Here is a 14,835-nt window from a genome sequence, read left to right on the forward strand (position 1 = left end):
CTCAGTACGCCTTGTCAAGATGAGAAGTATACTGGTGAAAGGCTTGGGAAGGAGCAACACTTTAGCGGCATGCTGAAGCTGTGTTCATAAGCCGATCTCTTCCAGAACCTCAGTGTCTATTAGTGAAGGCAGCTGCTGACTCAAGATGTTCTGATCAACCGCACATGCACAAGCCTCCAGATCCCTGCATTCAGAGAGATTTCCAATACAGTGCATGCACAGAGATTTGGGCTTGTCCAAGTGTGGACTTTCATAAGTGCAAGTAAAAGTGATCTTTATGAGCAAATGACTCAGCTGAAAGATGTGTTTGTCGCATTCAAGCGTGCCTTGAAACTGAAAAGGTTGGGAACCACTGCTATTTTAACATGGGATTCCCAAATAGTAACAGTGTGCTTTAGATAGACTGCATATCTCACACAGCAGTCAATGAGATTTAAAATGATCAATTGCTCATCCCCATTATCCAGCTGCAATCTAACACTTACTCCCAGGAAAGGGTGGTGATACCGTTGATAAGTAAACCTATGATTCTCTCTTGTGCTTAAGGAAATTGTTACTAACGAAGGGAGAAGAGTAAACTGAAGTACAGCAAACTTTGTTTTAACTGGCACTTTATGAACCAGCACTCTTGATAAACCAGCAGAAACCAGCTCAGTGGTTAGCACTGCTGCCTCACAGCATCAGGAACCCAGGTCCCATTCCAGCCTCAGGCGACTGCCTGTGTGGAGTTTGCACATTCTCCCCGTGTCTGCGTGGGTTTCCTCCAGGTGCTCTGGTTTCCTCCCACAGTCCAAAGATGTGCAGGTCAGGTGGATTGGTGAGTCTATATTGCCCCATAGCGTCCAGAGATGTGTGGGTTAGGTGACTTAGCCAGGGTAAATGCAGAGTTAAGGGGATAGGGTAGGGGGTTAGGTCTGGATGGGATGCTCCTTGGAGAGTCAGTGTGGACTCGATGGGCAGAATGGCCTGCTTCCACACTGTACAGATTAGTGAATCTATGGATTCTATGAAATTATATCCCTCAAATACTGGAAGGTTTGCTGCATTATTCCATCCTCAATTCCTGATGAAGTGCTTTTGCCCAAAATATCGATTTTCCTGCTCCTCGGATGCTGCCTGAACTGCTGTGCTCTTTTAACACCACTCTAATCTAGAATCTGGTTTCCAGCATCTGCAGCTCTTATTTTTACCCCGCATTATTCCATCCAATTATTACAGTTTATTTCATTTATTTACCTCAATGTAAATATACTTGTTGTTCAAACAAATTGCTACATGAAATATCAACAGTCGATTCAATTTTGAGTCAATTTCTCCTCAAATACCACGATGTCAGGGTAGTCAGCTGAGAGTGTGAGTGAGGAGGCTCTCTGTTGGTAAGCTTTATTTAAGGCAAAGCTGCATTATTATTTAAGTGATTCATGCTGTAAATAAAGTATAACAGTTATGTGTATACCCTGCATTATGTTTCTATTACTTAGTGTGTGGTTTTACATTGATTATCTGGAATATCTGACCAATCAGCACACTCCTGGTCCACAGATGCTGGATAATAGAAAGTTTACTATACAACAAAAGAGGGAATGTTGGATCCCCAGATGCTAACTGGTGGTCTGTGCTGTTGCTGTTTTTGTTCAAAATGACCTTAATTTTAAAATACATGAAAAGGGCTGATTGCATGGTTGAGCTCACATGCAGGAAACCTGGGCTGGGCCGTGTGCCATTCCGTGGAGTGGGAACCCATGTCCCTCTGTGCTGATGCCTGCCATCCTGGCTAGGTCAGGGAAACTGCTGATTCTAATCATTCTCTGTCACTAGAATTCTAGTGACGTTTTCGCATTCCTTAGACATGGAATGTTTTGCTGAAAGATCATTATGTAGGGGGAGGATAACTTAGCCTCTGTATTGCCCTTTGCTGAACTAAAATTCCTGCACAGTCGGCAAAGTCACCTATTGATTGCTGAAGTGGTGACAGTAAGGAGCTGTACCTTTGCCTGCGCCCAGAACAATTCTCGGTTGATTCGCTTCATTTCAATCGCAGCATTTGTCTTCTGGTATGTCGTGCCCTGCACATGAACATATACATCAGAAACATCCGTTAGTATGGCAAGAAAAAACTGAAGTGTAGGAATCAGTGGGACTCCTGACTAGCTCCTTTTTGTTATTTACAGCACAGAAGAATGAATCAATCAATTGTACCCAAAAGTGGAGAGGGATGGTTGAGGTTAACAATGAAAGGTTAAAGCTGTTCCATACTCTGTAGTTAAATTCAGGCTGAAACATGGCAATTCTATGCCAGGTAAAAATGAATATTAACACAGTTCTGGTGTTTTGTGCCTTTAGAATTGAACTGAATTAGCTTTATAGTCACATATACTCAAACGAGTACAGTGAAACGTTTACAGTTGCTGCAATGCAGTGCCTACTTAGGTACCTATGTACGGATATTTAAGATCAAATTCGTAGGAAAGATAAAGGATTAGAAAGAGACAGTAAATAAAACACAGCTCAAGAGGCCCTGCACTGACTGTACAAAGAGGGAATAAATTGAATTTTACCACTTGCACTGGAAGCAAGCTGGTAAACAAGGAATGTATAAACAAGTGTGAGACTGGGGGAGGCAGTGTCCATCAGCCCTGAACACTGTAATCTCCTCTACTGGTAACTTACAGACAGCATAATAGGAATCAAGAGGCCTGTGTGCCTATGGGTCAACTGAAGCACAAAAGAGGATAATTGATGGACAGTCAAAGGCCTCTTTCTACTACTGACTGGTATTTTAGAATGGCACAGTGCCCAACTGTTAAGTATATGATGGTGAACTGACTGCACACTTTGGGAAGGGATGCCTCATGATTGGGTTCCCTGTGCTCCATGGACAGGCCCCAGCAGAAAGGGCCTGCAGATCACCATTCCTCCCAAACTGCCTTCATGTGTCGACCTCACTCCCTTCCTTATATAAGTCTGGGAACAGCGGCAGTCTCTTCAGTGGCCACCATTCACGGCAGCGCTGTTGGCTCTCTGATTCAGTGACAGTTCTTAGATGTAGGACTGTCTGTCTCTGAAAAGTGGGAGCCTCAGCCTCAACTTCACCCAGCCCCCTGTCACTCCATCATCGTGCCAATCATGGCTTCACCCACATTTACATCTTAACTTTGATTAATTTCCTTTACAGATGGGTATCAGCTCTGAAAACCACCAGCTCCGTTCTCTGCCCTCTGCAATGAGAATCTATGTCTTTGTCCTTTACTCACCACTGGACCCAGTAAGTCATCGTCTTCTTTTAGGTGGAGTCGGCGCAAAACTGGGCTTGAAATATGCATCGTGCCATTGGTCAGCTTCTGACGAATAGCAGTTGAGTCTACATCCTCGGGACTGCTGGCATTCACAATTACATTTGCGCCCTGTTTGGAGCACAGCAGAGAGTGAAGGGCAAGACAAAGTTCATATTACGTACAATGGTTTGAAGCTTTTACAAGGATTTTCAAAAAACCCTCATTCCCCTATTTTCATTTCCTTTTCTCCGTCCTGTAGTAAATGTGTTGATTCCTTTCTGTAGAATGCCAGATACCCTCATACACTTTACCATGTAGTCATCCTTCAAATGTACACCTTAGTCTGCAAGCATCAGTGAGCTACAGTAGAAAACAATTGCAATTGAATCTTGACATCTATATTGATGCAATTCTGTGACGATCACTGCACTGTGTGTACGATCTGAAACCATAGCTGATTCTGCACCATCATATCTGTAACAATTCTTCAACAAGCCAATTCCTGGCCGGTGACACCAATTAGAACATAGAACAGTACAGCACAGAACAGGCCCTTCAGCCCATGATGTTGTGCCGACCACTGATCCTCATGTACGCACCCTCAAATTTCTGTGACCATATGCATGTCCAGGAGTCTCTTAAATGTCCCCAATGACCCTGCCTCCACAAGTGCTGCTGGCAAAGCATTCCATGCTCTCACAACTCTCTGTGTAAAGAACCCGCCTCTGACATCCCCAACCAGCTTAAAACTATGACCCCTCGTGTTAATCATTTCTGCCCTGGGAAATAGTCTCTGGCTATCGACTCTATCTACGCCTCTCATTATCTTGTATACCTCAATCAGGTCCCCTCTTCTCCTCCTTTTCTCCAATGAAAAAAGTCCGAGCTCAGTCAACCTCTCCTCATAAGATAAGCCCTCCAGTCCAGGCAGCATCCTGGTAAACCTCCTCTGAACCCTCTCCAAAGCATCCACATTTTTCTTATAATAGGGTGACCAGAACTGGATGTCCTATTACTGCTCTGACCAGTAGCTAACTTAAATTGACCAAACTTTGGCTGTAAGAGTTCCTGGTGTTTAAATAAATACATTTTAAATTGGCCAACCATTGCTGTATCAGAAGAAACTGAAGTCTTTTAGTTATTGAACAGCAATTTCACCTCATGATGATGGCTAGGATTACATCTGGTAGATTGTACCAAAGATCAGAATAAGTGAGGGATTTATACACTTCACTATTCAATCATTTTACTCCTGGAGTGCAAAAAATTTCTTCAGACTCAAGGGGCTGATTAAGCAACGGAGTGTGGGGCAATTGGTGAACATAATTTGATCTATCCAAAATACAGCAGCAAAATACTATAGTGGCTAAACTTAGAAATTTGGGAGCAGTGTACTTTCACTGGTCTGGCAAGTCCAATGCCAATGACCAAGCTGAACCTGGGACATGTATTTTTATGTAATGGAGAAGGATGGTCTAAAGTACCAGCAGAAACATGTTTACCTGAAAGAAGTCTGCAATTGTTGGCACATGACTAGCACATGTACATTTTCGAATATCATCGACATCTTCACCAACCTAAATAAGAAAAAATACAAGGATCTCTCAAATTCTGCTTTAACCAAAATTCATAACTTCATACATTGATTAAAAGGAGTTAATCTCTGGGACTTTTCTCACCCCAATTACACTTAAAAACACTTTTTAAAAATAACTTGCACGAGTTCAATTCATTATAGAGATGTACTGCACGTAACAGACCTTCGGTCCAATTTGTTTAAAAGGGACCTAAGGGGCAACGTTTTCACCCAGAGGGTGGTGTGTATGTGGAATCTGCTGCCAGAGAAAGTGGTGGAAGCTGATACAATTACAACATTTAAAGGCATCTGGATGAGTACATGAATAGGAAGGGCTTACAGGGATATGGGCCAAGTGCAGGCAGGTAGGTCTAACTTTACTTAGGATATCTGGTCAAAAGAGGGTTTGTTTTTGAAATTGTACAAGGAGCATCTCTTCATACCGCTGCAGGGGGCAGGAGCTGCATTGTGGCTTATCTTTGAGATTGTACGAGAAGATCAGTTCTTCGCATCCATATGCGAATTGGGAAGATAAATAAGTGTTTATCCTTATGACGGGACTGAAGCAGTTACTCAGATTTGATTGGTGTAGGGAAGCAGTTCTTTGGAAAAGGAAAATCATTTTTGTGCTCACTAACAAATCTGAGGGGACTGCTGGGCCAACTTCAGATCTCATTTCAGCAAAGTGCTCATTATTAGAACGATAAATGGACAGAAAGAATTAAATGCTAATAAATAAAGTAATTAATAAAAAAAGAGGATACTGTAATTCTTATTCAATTCCACTTGATTGATGTAATTGCAGAATTAGGAGCGTATACATTTGAGTGTTAGGACATAGGCTCCTTCTTATAAATCTCTACACTGTCAGTTTCAATTCTCAGGTATTATTTTGGGGATGGTTTCAAATTAATATTTCTAAAGATGTTATGCTTTCTTTTATTGGACAGACCATTGAGTATAGGAGTTGGGAGGTCATGTTGCTGCTGTATAGGCCAATTTTGGAATTCTGGTCTCCTTCCTATCAGAAAGATGTTGAGAAACTTGAAAGGGTTCAGAAAAGATTTACAAGGATCTTGCCAGGGTTGGAGAGTTTGAGCTACAGGGAGAGGCTGAACAGGCTGGGCCTGTTTTCCCTGGAAGTCAAAGGCTGAGGGGTGACCTTATAGAGGTTTATAAAATCATGAGGGGATGGATAGGGTAAATAGACAAGATCTTTTCCCTGGGGTGGGGGAGTTCAGAACTAGAGGGCATAGGTTTAGAGTGAGAGGGGAATAATGTAAAAGGAACCAAAGGGGCAGCTTTTTCACACAGAGGGTGGTACGTGTATGGAATGAGCTGCCAGGGGAAGTGGTGGAGGCTGGTACAATTACAACATTTAAAAGGCATCTGGATGGATATATCTATAGGAAGGGTTTAGAGGGATATTGTGCAATTGCTGGCAAATGGGACTAGATTAGGTTAGGATAGCTGGTCGGCATGGACGAGTTGGACCGAAGGGTTTGTTTCCATGGTGTACATCTCTATGACTATGTGGAAGTTGATTGCACATCGGGCCTACAAGAGAGAGTTAATGACATACAGAAACTTGAAACACAACGTAAAAAACAGGTGAAAACTGCTGAAAAATGTTACTGTGTTCAGTGAGAATATAGACCAAGAAATACTTTAGAACCATACACTACTGACAGGTCCATAAGTTACTGTGTTGAGAGTATGGTGCTGGAAAAGCACAGCAGGTCAGGCAGCATCCGAGGAGCAAGAGAATCGACATTTCGGGCTTCCTGATGAAGGGCTTATACTGAAATGTTGACTCACCTGCTCCTCGGATGCTGCCTGACCTGCTGTGCTTTTCCAGCACCACACTCTTGACTCTGATCTCCAGCAGCTGCAGTCCTCACTTTCTCCATAAGTTTATGCATAAAGATTGAATTGCACATTTTCCCATAGCAGGGGACACACTGAACGCTGCTTCAAGTAGAATCAGTGCCAAATCTATCGAATGGTAACTTTTAAATCCCAATCTTTTATGTGCTTATCGCATTGCCATCGACAGTGGCAGACTCTGTTTAAAGATTTTCTCCGGAAATAATTAATCGCAGTGGCACTGACGAAGGTCAAGAACGGTCCTAATGATCTCACAGGGTTCTGAACTATGCTACTGTTAACCCACACCAAGTGAGAGCCTCCGGAAATAAGAGAACCTTCCTATTCCCTGCCAAGTACATCACATGAGTTTCAATGCTTGAGGGCAGGATAATTATGTCCTTGACCCGACATAAAAGGACCCTTTACTCCAATATGAAGCACATAATGAACCACACAGAATGAAGGCAGGAGAAATAGTCAAAAATATAAATTACATATTTCAGCTCAACATGCTGAACAAACACGTTCATCTACTGAACAATTTGCATTTACGTAGCATACTTATAATCTAAAATGGCAAATAGTGATTCATAGAGGTATAAGGGAAAGACAAAATTTACTCCAAGCCAAAAGTACAGAGGCTTTCTGAAGGGTAATCTGAAAGTGTGGAGAAACCTGGTAATAAGCGAGTTTTAAAGAGGACTTAAAAGAAATGAAGGAGATGGAGAGATGGTGATAGGGAGGGATTTCAAGAGCACAATATCTTGGCAGCTGAAAGCATGCTGATCAAAGCTGGCATGAAAAGAGAGAGGGTAAGAGAAGACTTCCAAGTCAGAGGAATAGAGATTTGAGCGGTTGGAGGCAGGGGAGGGGTACCAGGGAGTTGTTGCTGGGTATTGATGATGCAGCGATGTAAAAGGTTATAGATATACAACAAGAAGAACACAAAAGTAAGAATTTTAAATGTGATCTCACGAAGGATTAGAAGTCAATGCAAGCACAGAGCCAATGGATGAGATGGGGTTGGATAGGGAAATAACATGTGCAGTAGAAATTTGAATGGGTTGATGTTAATAAATAGTTCACACAGAATGCTGGCAGCAAGTAAACAGTAATGAAGCCAGGAGATGACAAAGGGATGGAGGGGAAGGCATTGATTAGATTCTGTAACTGGTAAACTAAAATATGTGCCAGCATACCCTTCTGGATCTTGGTAAAGATGGTTTCAATTGTGCAGGTTTTGCATCTATTAAAACACCGCAGCAAGACCGTGAAGGAAGGGATTGTTTACATACCCAGTTTATGAGGACATATTTCGGCAGGCCAGAACCAGAATCCTTGATACTGCAGAATCCATACATCACACTCTGGTTGTCAAACTTTGTGGCAATTTCCTGTAGACCACCAGCTGAACAATAAGGAGGAAAGACTTGTCAGGGATGTTAAGAGCACATAACAAATGCTGTTTATATTAAAAATTGCTAAATTGTCAGCTTATAATGGACTTGCTCCAGTAACACATCCTGCCTTGCAATAATATGTCATCAGTTTGACACGCAATGCATCAGAAATTTGGCAAAACTGTGCATGCTTTGTGTCTGCATGACTTCTCTGTCACTTCCCTTAAGCACAGGTTGCCTCTTGAAATGTTTGTGCCATTCAATTGCCAGGTGATCAAGAATAGTCAGCAGGCGATGTCATTTTCACTCACGAAGGGCTTTATTAACCCCTAGGAAACTGCAACCCAAGATGGGCAACACAATGGCTCAGTGGTTAGCACTGCTGCCTCACAGCTTTGATTTCCGCCTTGAGTGACTGTCTGTGTGGAGATTGCACATTCTCCCCGTGTCTGCGTGGGTTTCCTCCGGGTGCTCCGGTTTCCTCCCAGAGTCCAAAGATGTGCAGCCTAGGTGAATTGGCCATGCTAAATTGCCCATGGTATTCAGGAATGTGGAGATTAGTGCATTAGTCAGGGCTAAATGCAGAGTAATAGGGTAGGGTGAGTTACTCTGCGGAGGGTCATTTTTTGGGCCTAATGGCCTGTTTCCACACTGTAGGGATTCTATGATTCTATGATTCTAAGACAAAACATTGTTAAATCAATCAGACTTATCTGCATTAGCTGGATAAGTTAGACTAGTGTATCTCACAGACACATTTCTACCAGGGCAAGGAGTCAGACAAAGAAACTGACTGCCAGTGTGAAGTATTACAGCAAAGTCAGATGATAAAAAGCGGAGGTTACAGGAGGAAGGGTCAAATGGTCAGGAAAGGAAAAGGGACATTGGAGTTGAGACCTTCTAAAGAGCATCCTCTTTTTCTTAAATTTAGCACCTTTCCTAACAGTTATACCAAGCTTTCATAAATAAGCCCCACCCCTTGTGCTCACAGAATTTGGACAGACAGAGATAACTTTGCAGTAACAATATGACATCACAGGAAAACAGGGAGGTGGCTGGTGAATATTTCCTGTGTATGTTTTGATTGGCCAAGCAGTTTAAATCAGCAGGAAGTAAACAAAATTATACATTTAACAATTCAATTAATGAAGTAGAATAGAGAGGGCTGAGCAGTTGATGTGTTGCGATTGTAGTGTGTGGGAGCTGCTGGATGCTAGTGTGATCCATAGTAACCACAAATACAGCAAGTGTTGGCCATCAAGGAACTCTGGCTCACAGTTGATGAGTTGGAGCCTGAGCTGTGGACACTGCAATATAATCAGGGACGGGGAGAAAAACCGAGACAATGTTGTAGTCATACCCCTTAGATTAATTATATTAAATTCAGCTTGTGGTCACTGACAGAATGGTGTAATTGGGTGTATGGAGATTGAGAATTTAAATTTTTGAGGAGCCTTAGCCAGTGCCCTTGTCTAACAGGTATAAGGTTCTTCCTCCTGGTGTGGCCCAGATTACATGGATGATGGTACAATCCTTACAGTGCAAAAAGAATTGATTCAGCCTGTCAAGTCTGCACTGACTGTCCAAAGAGCATCCCACCCAGACCTATCCCCGTAACCCCCCATTTCCCATGGCTAATCCAACCAGCCTGCGCATTCCTAGGCGGGATGCTTTTCAGAGGGTTGGTGTGGACGTGATGGACCGAATTGCCTACTTCCACACTGTAGAGATTCTATAATTTTATGATAACTGGTCTACATGTGGGTCCAGAGCCACAGCAATGTGGTTGATTCATGATTCTTACCTGCCCTCTGGGCAATTCAGGATGGGCATTAAATGGCCAGCAACACCCTCATTCCATAAATGAATTTTTTAAAAAATTAATAAGAGATGTTGTAGTTACAGATCCTCTGGGGTAACATTGCAGAACTTCAAATGTAATCAGAGGATCAGCAAATCAGGCCTCAGACCAGTGACTTCAACTTAAATAAGGGCAACTATGGAGGGTGAGAAAAGAACTGTCTACAGGCAAAGGGGAGTGTCAGTGACAGACATTTCAGCAAATATTTCAGTTTGCTCAGCAAAGGTTTGTTTTGGTTGCAAGGGACTGGAAAAGGATGAACCACTTTTGGTTGACTAAGGCAGTTAAGGAGAGTATCAAAAACTAAGACAAACTGACTGGCAAAAACGAGTGGTAGGCCACAGGATTGGGACTTTGCTCTTAGGAGCCAGCAGCAGGTGACTATAAAGAAGGATACAATTCATGATGTTAGTAAATTGGCAAAAACATAAAAACAATGAAGTAGAGTAGCTCAAGTAAGTTTGGGACCCTGAGAGGATGGAAATGAATAATTAATAATGGGAAATGGTGGTGGGTAATTTAAATCAATATATTGCATTTGGTCTTCATGGTGAAGGTCACGATATACATCCAAAAGATGTTAAGGAAGGTGCTAATAAGAGAAAGATCCTGTCACAGTCTCAATGATGAGTAACAAAGTATTTGACAAATGAATGGGAAGAAAGGAAGCCAAAACACAAGAACTCTGATAGCCCCCATCCAAGATTTGTCACAGGAAGTGGCTGCAGAGATAGTGGAGACATTGCTCAAAATATTCCAGATTCCGGGGAGGTTTCCGAGGGATTAGAAAACTATTAATGTGAAGCTCTTGTTCAAAAATGCAGGGAGGCAGAAAGGAGAAAACGAACGGCTAGTTAGCCTGTCATTGGGAAAATTCTTAATGAAGAAGGAGCAGGATATTTAGAAAAAGCAAACAGAGTCAAGATGGTTTGGTGAAAAGGAAATCACGTTTAAAAAGCTTGCGGTAGTACTTTGAAGGTATAACAATCAGGGTTTATGGAGGGGAACCGGTAGATGTTATGTATTTAGAATTCCAGAAGGCACTCGATAAGGTGCCACATAAAGGATTATTGCACATGATAGGAGCTCACAGTACTGTGGATAATGTATTAGTATGGATTGAGGATTGGTTAACACATGAAAGACAGAGTCAGGATTAATGGATAATTTTTAGGTTGGAAATTTGTAACTAGTGGAGTGCCACAGGGATCAGTTCCATGGCCTCAAATAGTTACTATCTAATTTAAAGACTTGGAGGACAGGATGGAGTGTAAGGCACATAAATTTGCTGACATGACAAAAATAGGGTATGCTCTGAAAAGGACATAAACAATTGACCAGGGATATACATAGCTTGATTGAGTAGGCAAAAATTTGCCGGATGGACTTAACTGTTGCAAGGAGTGAGGTCTTGCACTTTGATAGGAAGAATCAGGAGGCATTGGAGGTGGTTCAAAAGAGGTTCACTCGGCTGATTCCTGGGATGAATGGGTTGACTTATCAAGAAAAGCAAAATGGGTTAGGCCTTTTCTCATTATACTTTAGAAGAATGAGGGGTGATCCTATTGAAACATAGAAGATTCTAAGGAGGCTTAACAGGGTAAATGTTGAGAAGATGTTTCCACTGGACGCAGGAATCCCAATCTAGGGGGCATAGTTATTAGGGGGTACTCATTTAAAACAGAGATGCGAAGGAATTTCTTCTCCAAAAGCTTAGTAAATGTCTGGAATTGTTGGCCCCAGAGAGATTGCAGGCGAGCTCACTATTTAAAGTGGAGGTTGATAGTTTTTTTTGAAATACTAAGGAACTGGCACTAAAAGAGGAACTGAAGTCCGAGACAGGTCAGTTGTGATCTTATTGAATATCAGGCAAGGCTTAAAGGGCTGAATGGCCGATTCAGGCTCCTATTTCTTATGTTTTTTTATTCATGTTAACACATCCCCATTGCATCTCCTCTCATTTCAAATGCAGAGCTAAGAACAAACCTGTCCTGCTTGAGAGAGTAAACTTATCCTTTTCAAACTTTTTGTAAAAGGACCAACAAACTACAGCGGTCCTTTGATAGAAACTAGACGACAAAGATCTTAATGCTTTAACAACATTTTTTAGAACACAGAGTAAAGATAATTTTTAATTTCTATCTTTTGTGAAATATTTAAGCTGCCTTGAAGGTGGTTTCCCGACTGACTGTGTCAATATCAACCAGTCGAAATAAACCATATTTGCTAACTCTGCTAGTTAGAGATCAAGGGTTCTTTATTCCAACCAGTTAATTTATAAATGAAAAAATTGGACTTCCATATCAATAAAACCAAAAATATTAGATCAGATGTTTTACAGTCTCAAAGAGTAATAAGATCATACTAGAAATTGAACCTACTAAAGACACAGGCAAATATTTTAAATGTTTTAAAATAATCTGATGACAGGTATTTGCATTTCAACCAGCCACATTAATTAGCACTGCACACAGACCAAAATACAGATCAAAGGAAATGTCTCTGAGACATCCATGAGACACAGCTGGTTGATGCAATTTTGAACAGAACATTCATTGCCTTTAAAGCTAAATAAACCTAACAAGACACAATCTCACAGCTTTGTTCACAAGGGGCTGTTCTCTCAGTAGGGAGTGAGGGGAGGCAGTAGGTGGTTGTATGAAGGAGAGGGACTGTGCTCCTAATAAAAGCTGAAGTCAGTGTGAGCTGGTGTTTGACAGCCGGCACTCTGACAGCAGATGGTGTGTCAGCTTAGATTATCCCAAGGGGGAAATCAGTTCCAGTTTTACATAGTAACACAAAAAAAATCAGTAAATATTTCTGTACTGACACTACCAATATGCCAGCTCTGCATACTTCCATTCTGACAAATGAGAACATAACCTGCATTTACATAGCGTCTCAAGTTCAAAATATTGAATTATACAAAAATTGTCAGAGAGCCAAAAGGAGGAGCTTTTAGAAGGAGCAATTAAAATCGAAATAGCATTGCTGGACTCTGTGAAGCTAAAATCCATTTGAATCAGATGCTATCTGTGAGATTGTAACAAAATACAAGGAGACATTAACAAAGTTGTAGAATGGCCATGAAAATGGAAAATGGAATCCAAATTGGAGAAATCGGTGTTATATATTTTGGAGAAATCGGTGTTATATATTTTGGAGAAATCACAGTTGCACATTTTGGAGAAATCGGAGTTGTATTTTTTGGTAGCTGAACAACAGAAGTCACCTGCGCCTAAAAGGATCTGCACTGAGTCAGGGCCTTACCCACTGGTTTGAGTGCCAGCGAGGGCCATGTGGGAGCAATACTGGAGAATGCCTGCAATAGGAAGTGACCATCAAGCACTTAAAGCGTCAGCTGTGGGTCTTCTCCCTAAATTTAGGCATTCCATATGAACAGCTCTGCAGTGCCTGTCTTCTTCTACTAACACACACAGACCAGCTTGAACCACTAATAACCCTTCTACTTGAGTATTCTTGAGAGGACGGGACACAAAATTTATCTCTTGTGCAGATGGCTCTCTTTTCTCCTATCATGTGCATTGTCTGAGATAGTTCACAAGTGATTACAGTTCAGTTTACAGTACATCCCTTTGAAGCTACCTTGACACCACTCAGGTGTGACATTCCAGATTGTCTCTCTCTCTCTCAACAGCCACTGCATTTGTGTTCGCAGTCATCTTTTGTCTGTATGCCCATTTTAAAAATAAAATCGTATGTTGCAATTAAAATGTCAATATTTCCATAAGTATTTCAGGGTATCTTCTTAGCACAACACAGCCATTGTGGTCAGTATAAAGGTACAGTCTTTGAATGCTGGTGAACAGGTGGGGGCATGCATGTTTAGGTAGGTGAGGTGGATTGTGGGTAAGTGGATAGGATGGGTGAGTAGGTAAGGTGGGTAGATGGATAGGATGAATGAATGGGTGAGTGGTACCTGAGTCGGGGGGTAGTTGGGTGAACAATCAGGTGGTCAGATTGGGGGAGTAGTCAGGTGGATGGCCTGTCAAATCAGGGGATGTAGTCAGGATGGTTTGGGAGTCGACCAGGATGTATTGTGGGGGTGATCAGGTCAGGGGTTAGTTGGGGTTCAGGGTTCATAGATTGTGAAGGAGCAGTTCGTGAGTGAGGAATGTGATTAAATAGGGAGCCAGTTGTAGAATTACTAAAGTGTCAGACCAGGTTTTAATGTAACTTCCTGGGTAATCGTACCAGTACACTCCGTGAAACTGTTCCTGGTCTCCAAATGTAGTTCAGAGTCATTTGCAGAGGGCACCAGGGAGTGAGGAATTGTCTGCTGGAATTTGAAACTTCACAGGCAGTTTCCATGTGTATCTGGATCAGGACTTCTGAAGGATCCCAATGGGGATTTTCAGTCACACATCCAAACTCTGACAATCCAGAGATCAAAAAATGTATCCCGTTATCCGGTCAACTCAGATGGCTGCTTGTGGGAGTTTGCGGTGCACAAATTGGCAGCCATGTTTCCCCAATTATGAAATGACTACACTTCAAAAGTGATGTCCTGACTAAAGCACTTTGGAACATCCTGGGATCCTGAAAGGTACATCTGTTATGAAATGCAGCGATTTTCTTTGTAGTTTGGGGAGCAGCACTGTGCACGACATTCCTTTTGTGATCTTATCACCATTTTGTGTAAGGGGTCTTTGCAAGATTCTCCAAATGGAATGACGAGGAAAGCAATCCATAGTAAGCATCTTTTCCCAAGCAGTGCCACAGCATTCACTCAAGCTATCTCCTTTGGATGGACAGGTCACTCCTAGGCCTGACTCTCCAAGTAAGGGCTCTCTTAGAACTCAGTCACAGGGAGCACCTCAGAAGGACAATGGA

The 14,835-nt window shown here is 42.0% G+C and overlaps 1 protein-coding gene across 3 annotated transcripts in view; it reads right to left on the bottom strand.

Moving 5' to 3' along the window:
* Window positions 1-14,835, bottom strand: part of LOC122556823 (drebrin-like) — a 228,033-nt gene that overhangs the window by 45,988 nt on the left and 167,210 nt on the right. For all 3 annotated transcript variants that reach the window (XM_043704031.2, XM_043704034.2, XM_043704033.2), the window contains exons 3-6: window positions 8,016-8,128; window positions 4,778-4,852; window positions 3,255-3,404; window positions 1,989-2,066 (exon numbers count right to left, since the gene is read on the bottom strand). In XM_043704031.2, coding sequence (XP_043559966.2) covers window positions 1,989-2,066; window positions 3,255-3,404; window positions 4,778-4,852; window positions 8,016-8,128 — 416 coding nt within the window. The remainder of the gene's footprint in view (window positions 1-1,988; window positions 2,067-3,254; window positions 3,405-4,777; window positions 4,853-8,015; window positions 8,129-14,835) is intronic.

The sequence above is a fragment of the Chiloscyllium plagiosum genome, unplaced genomic scaffold (genome assembly GCF_037043375.1).
Source record: "Chiloscyllium plagiosum isolate Xiang-an unplaced genomic scaffold, Cpla_swu_hap1 HiC_scaffold_16, whole genome shotgun sequence".
NCBI lineage: Eukaryota > Metazoa > Chordata > Chondrichthyes > Orectolobiformes > Hemiscylliidae > Chiloscyllium > Chiloscyllium plagiosum.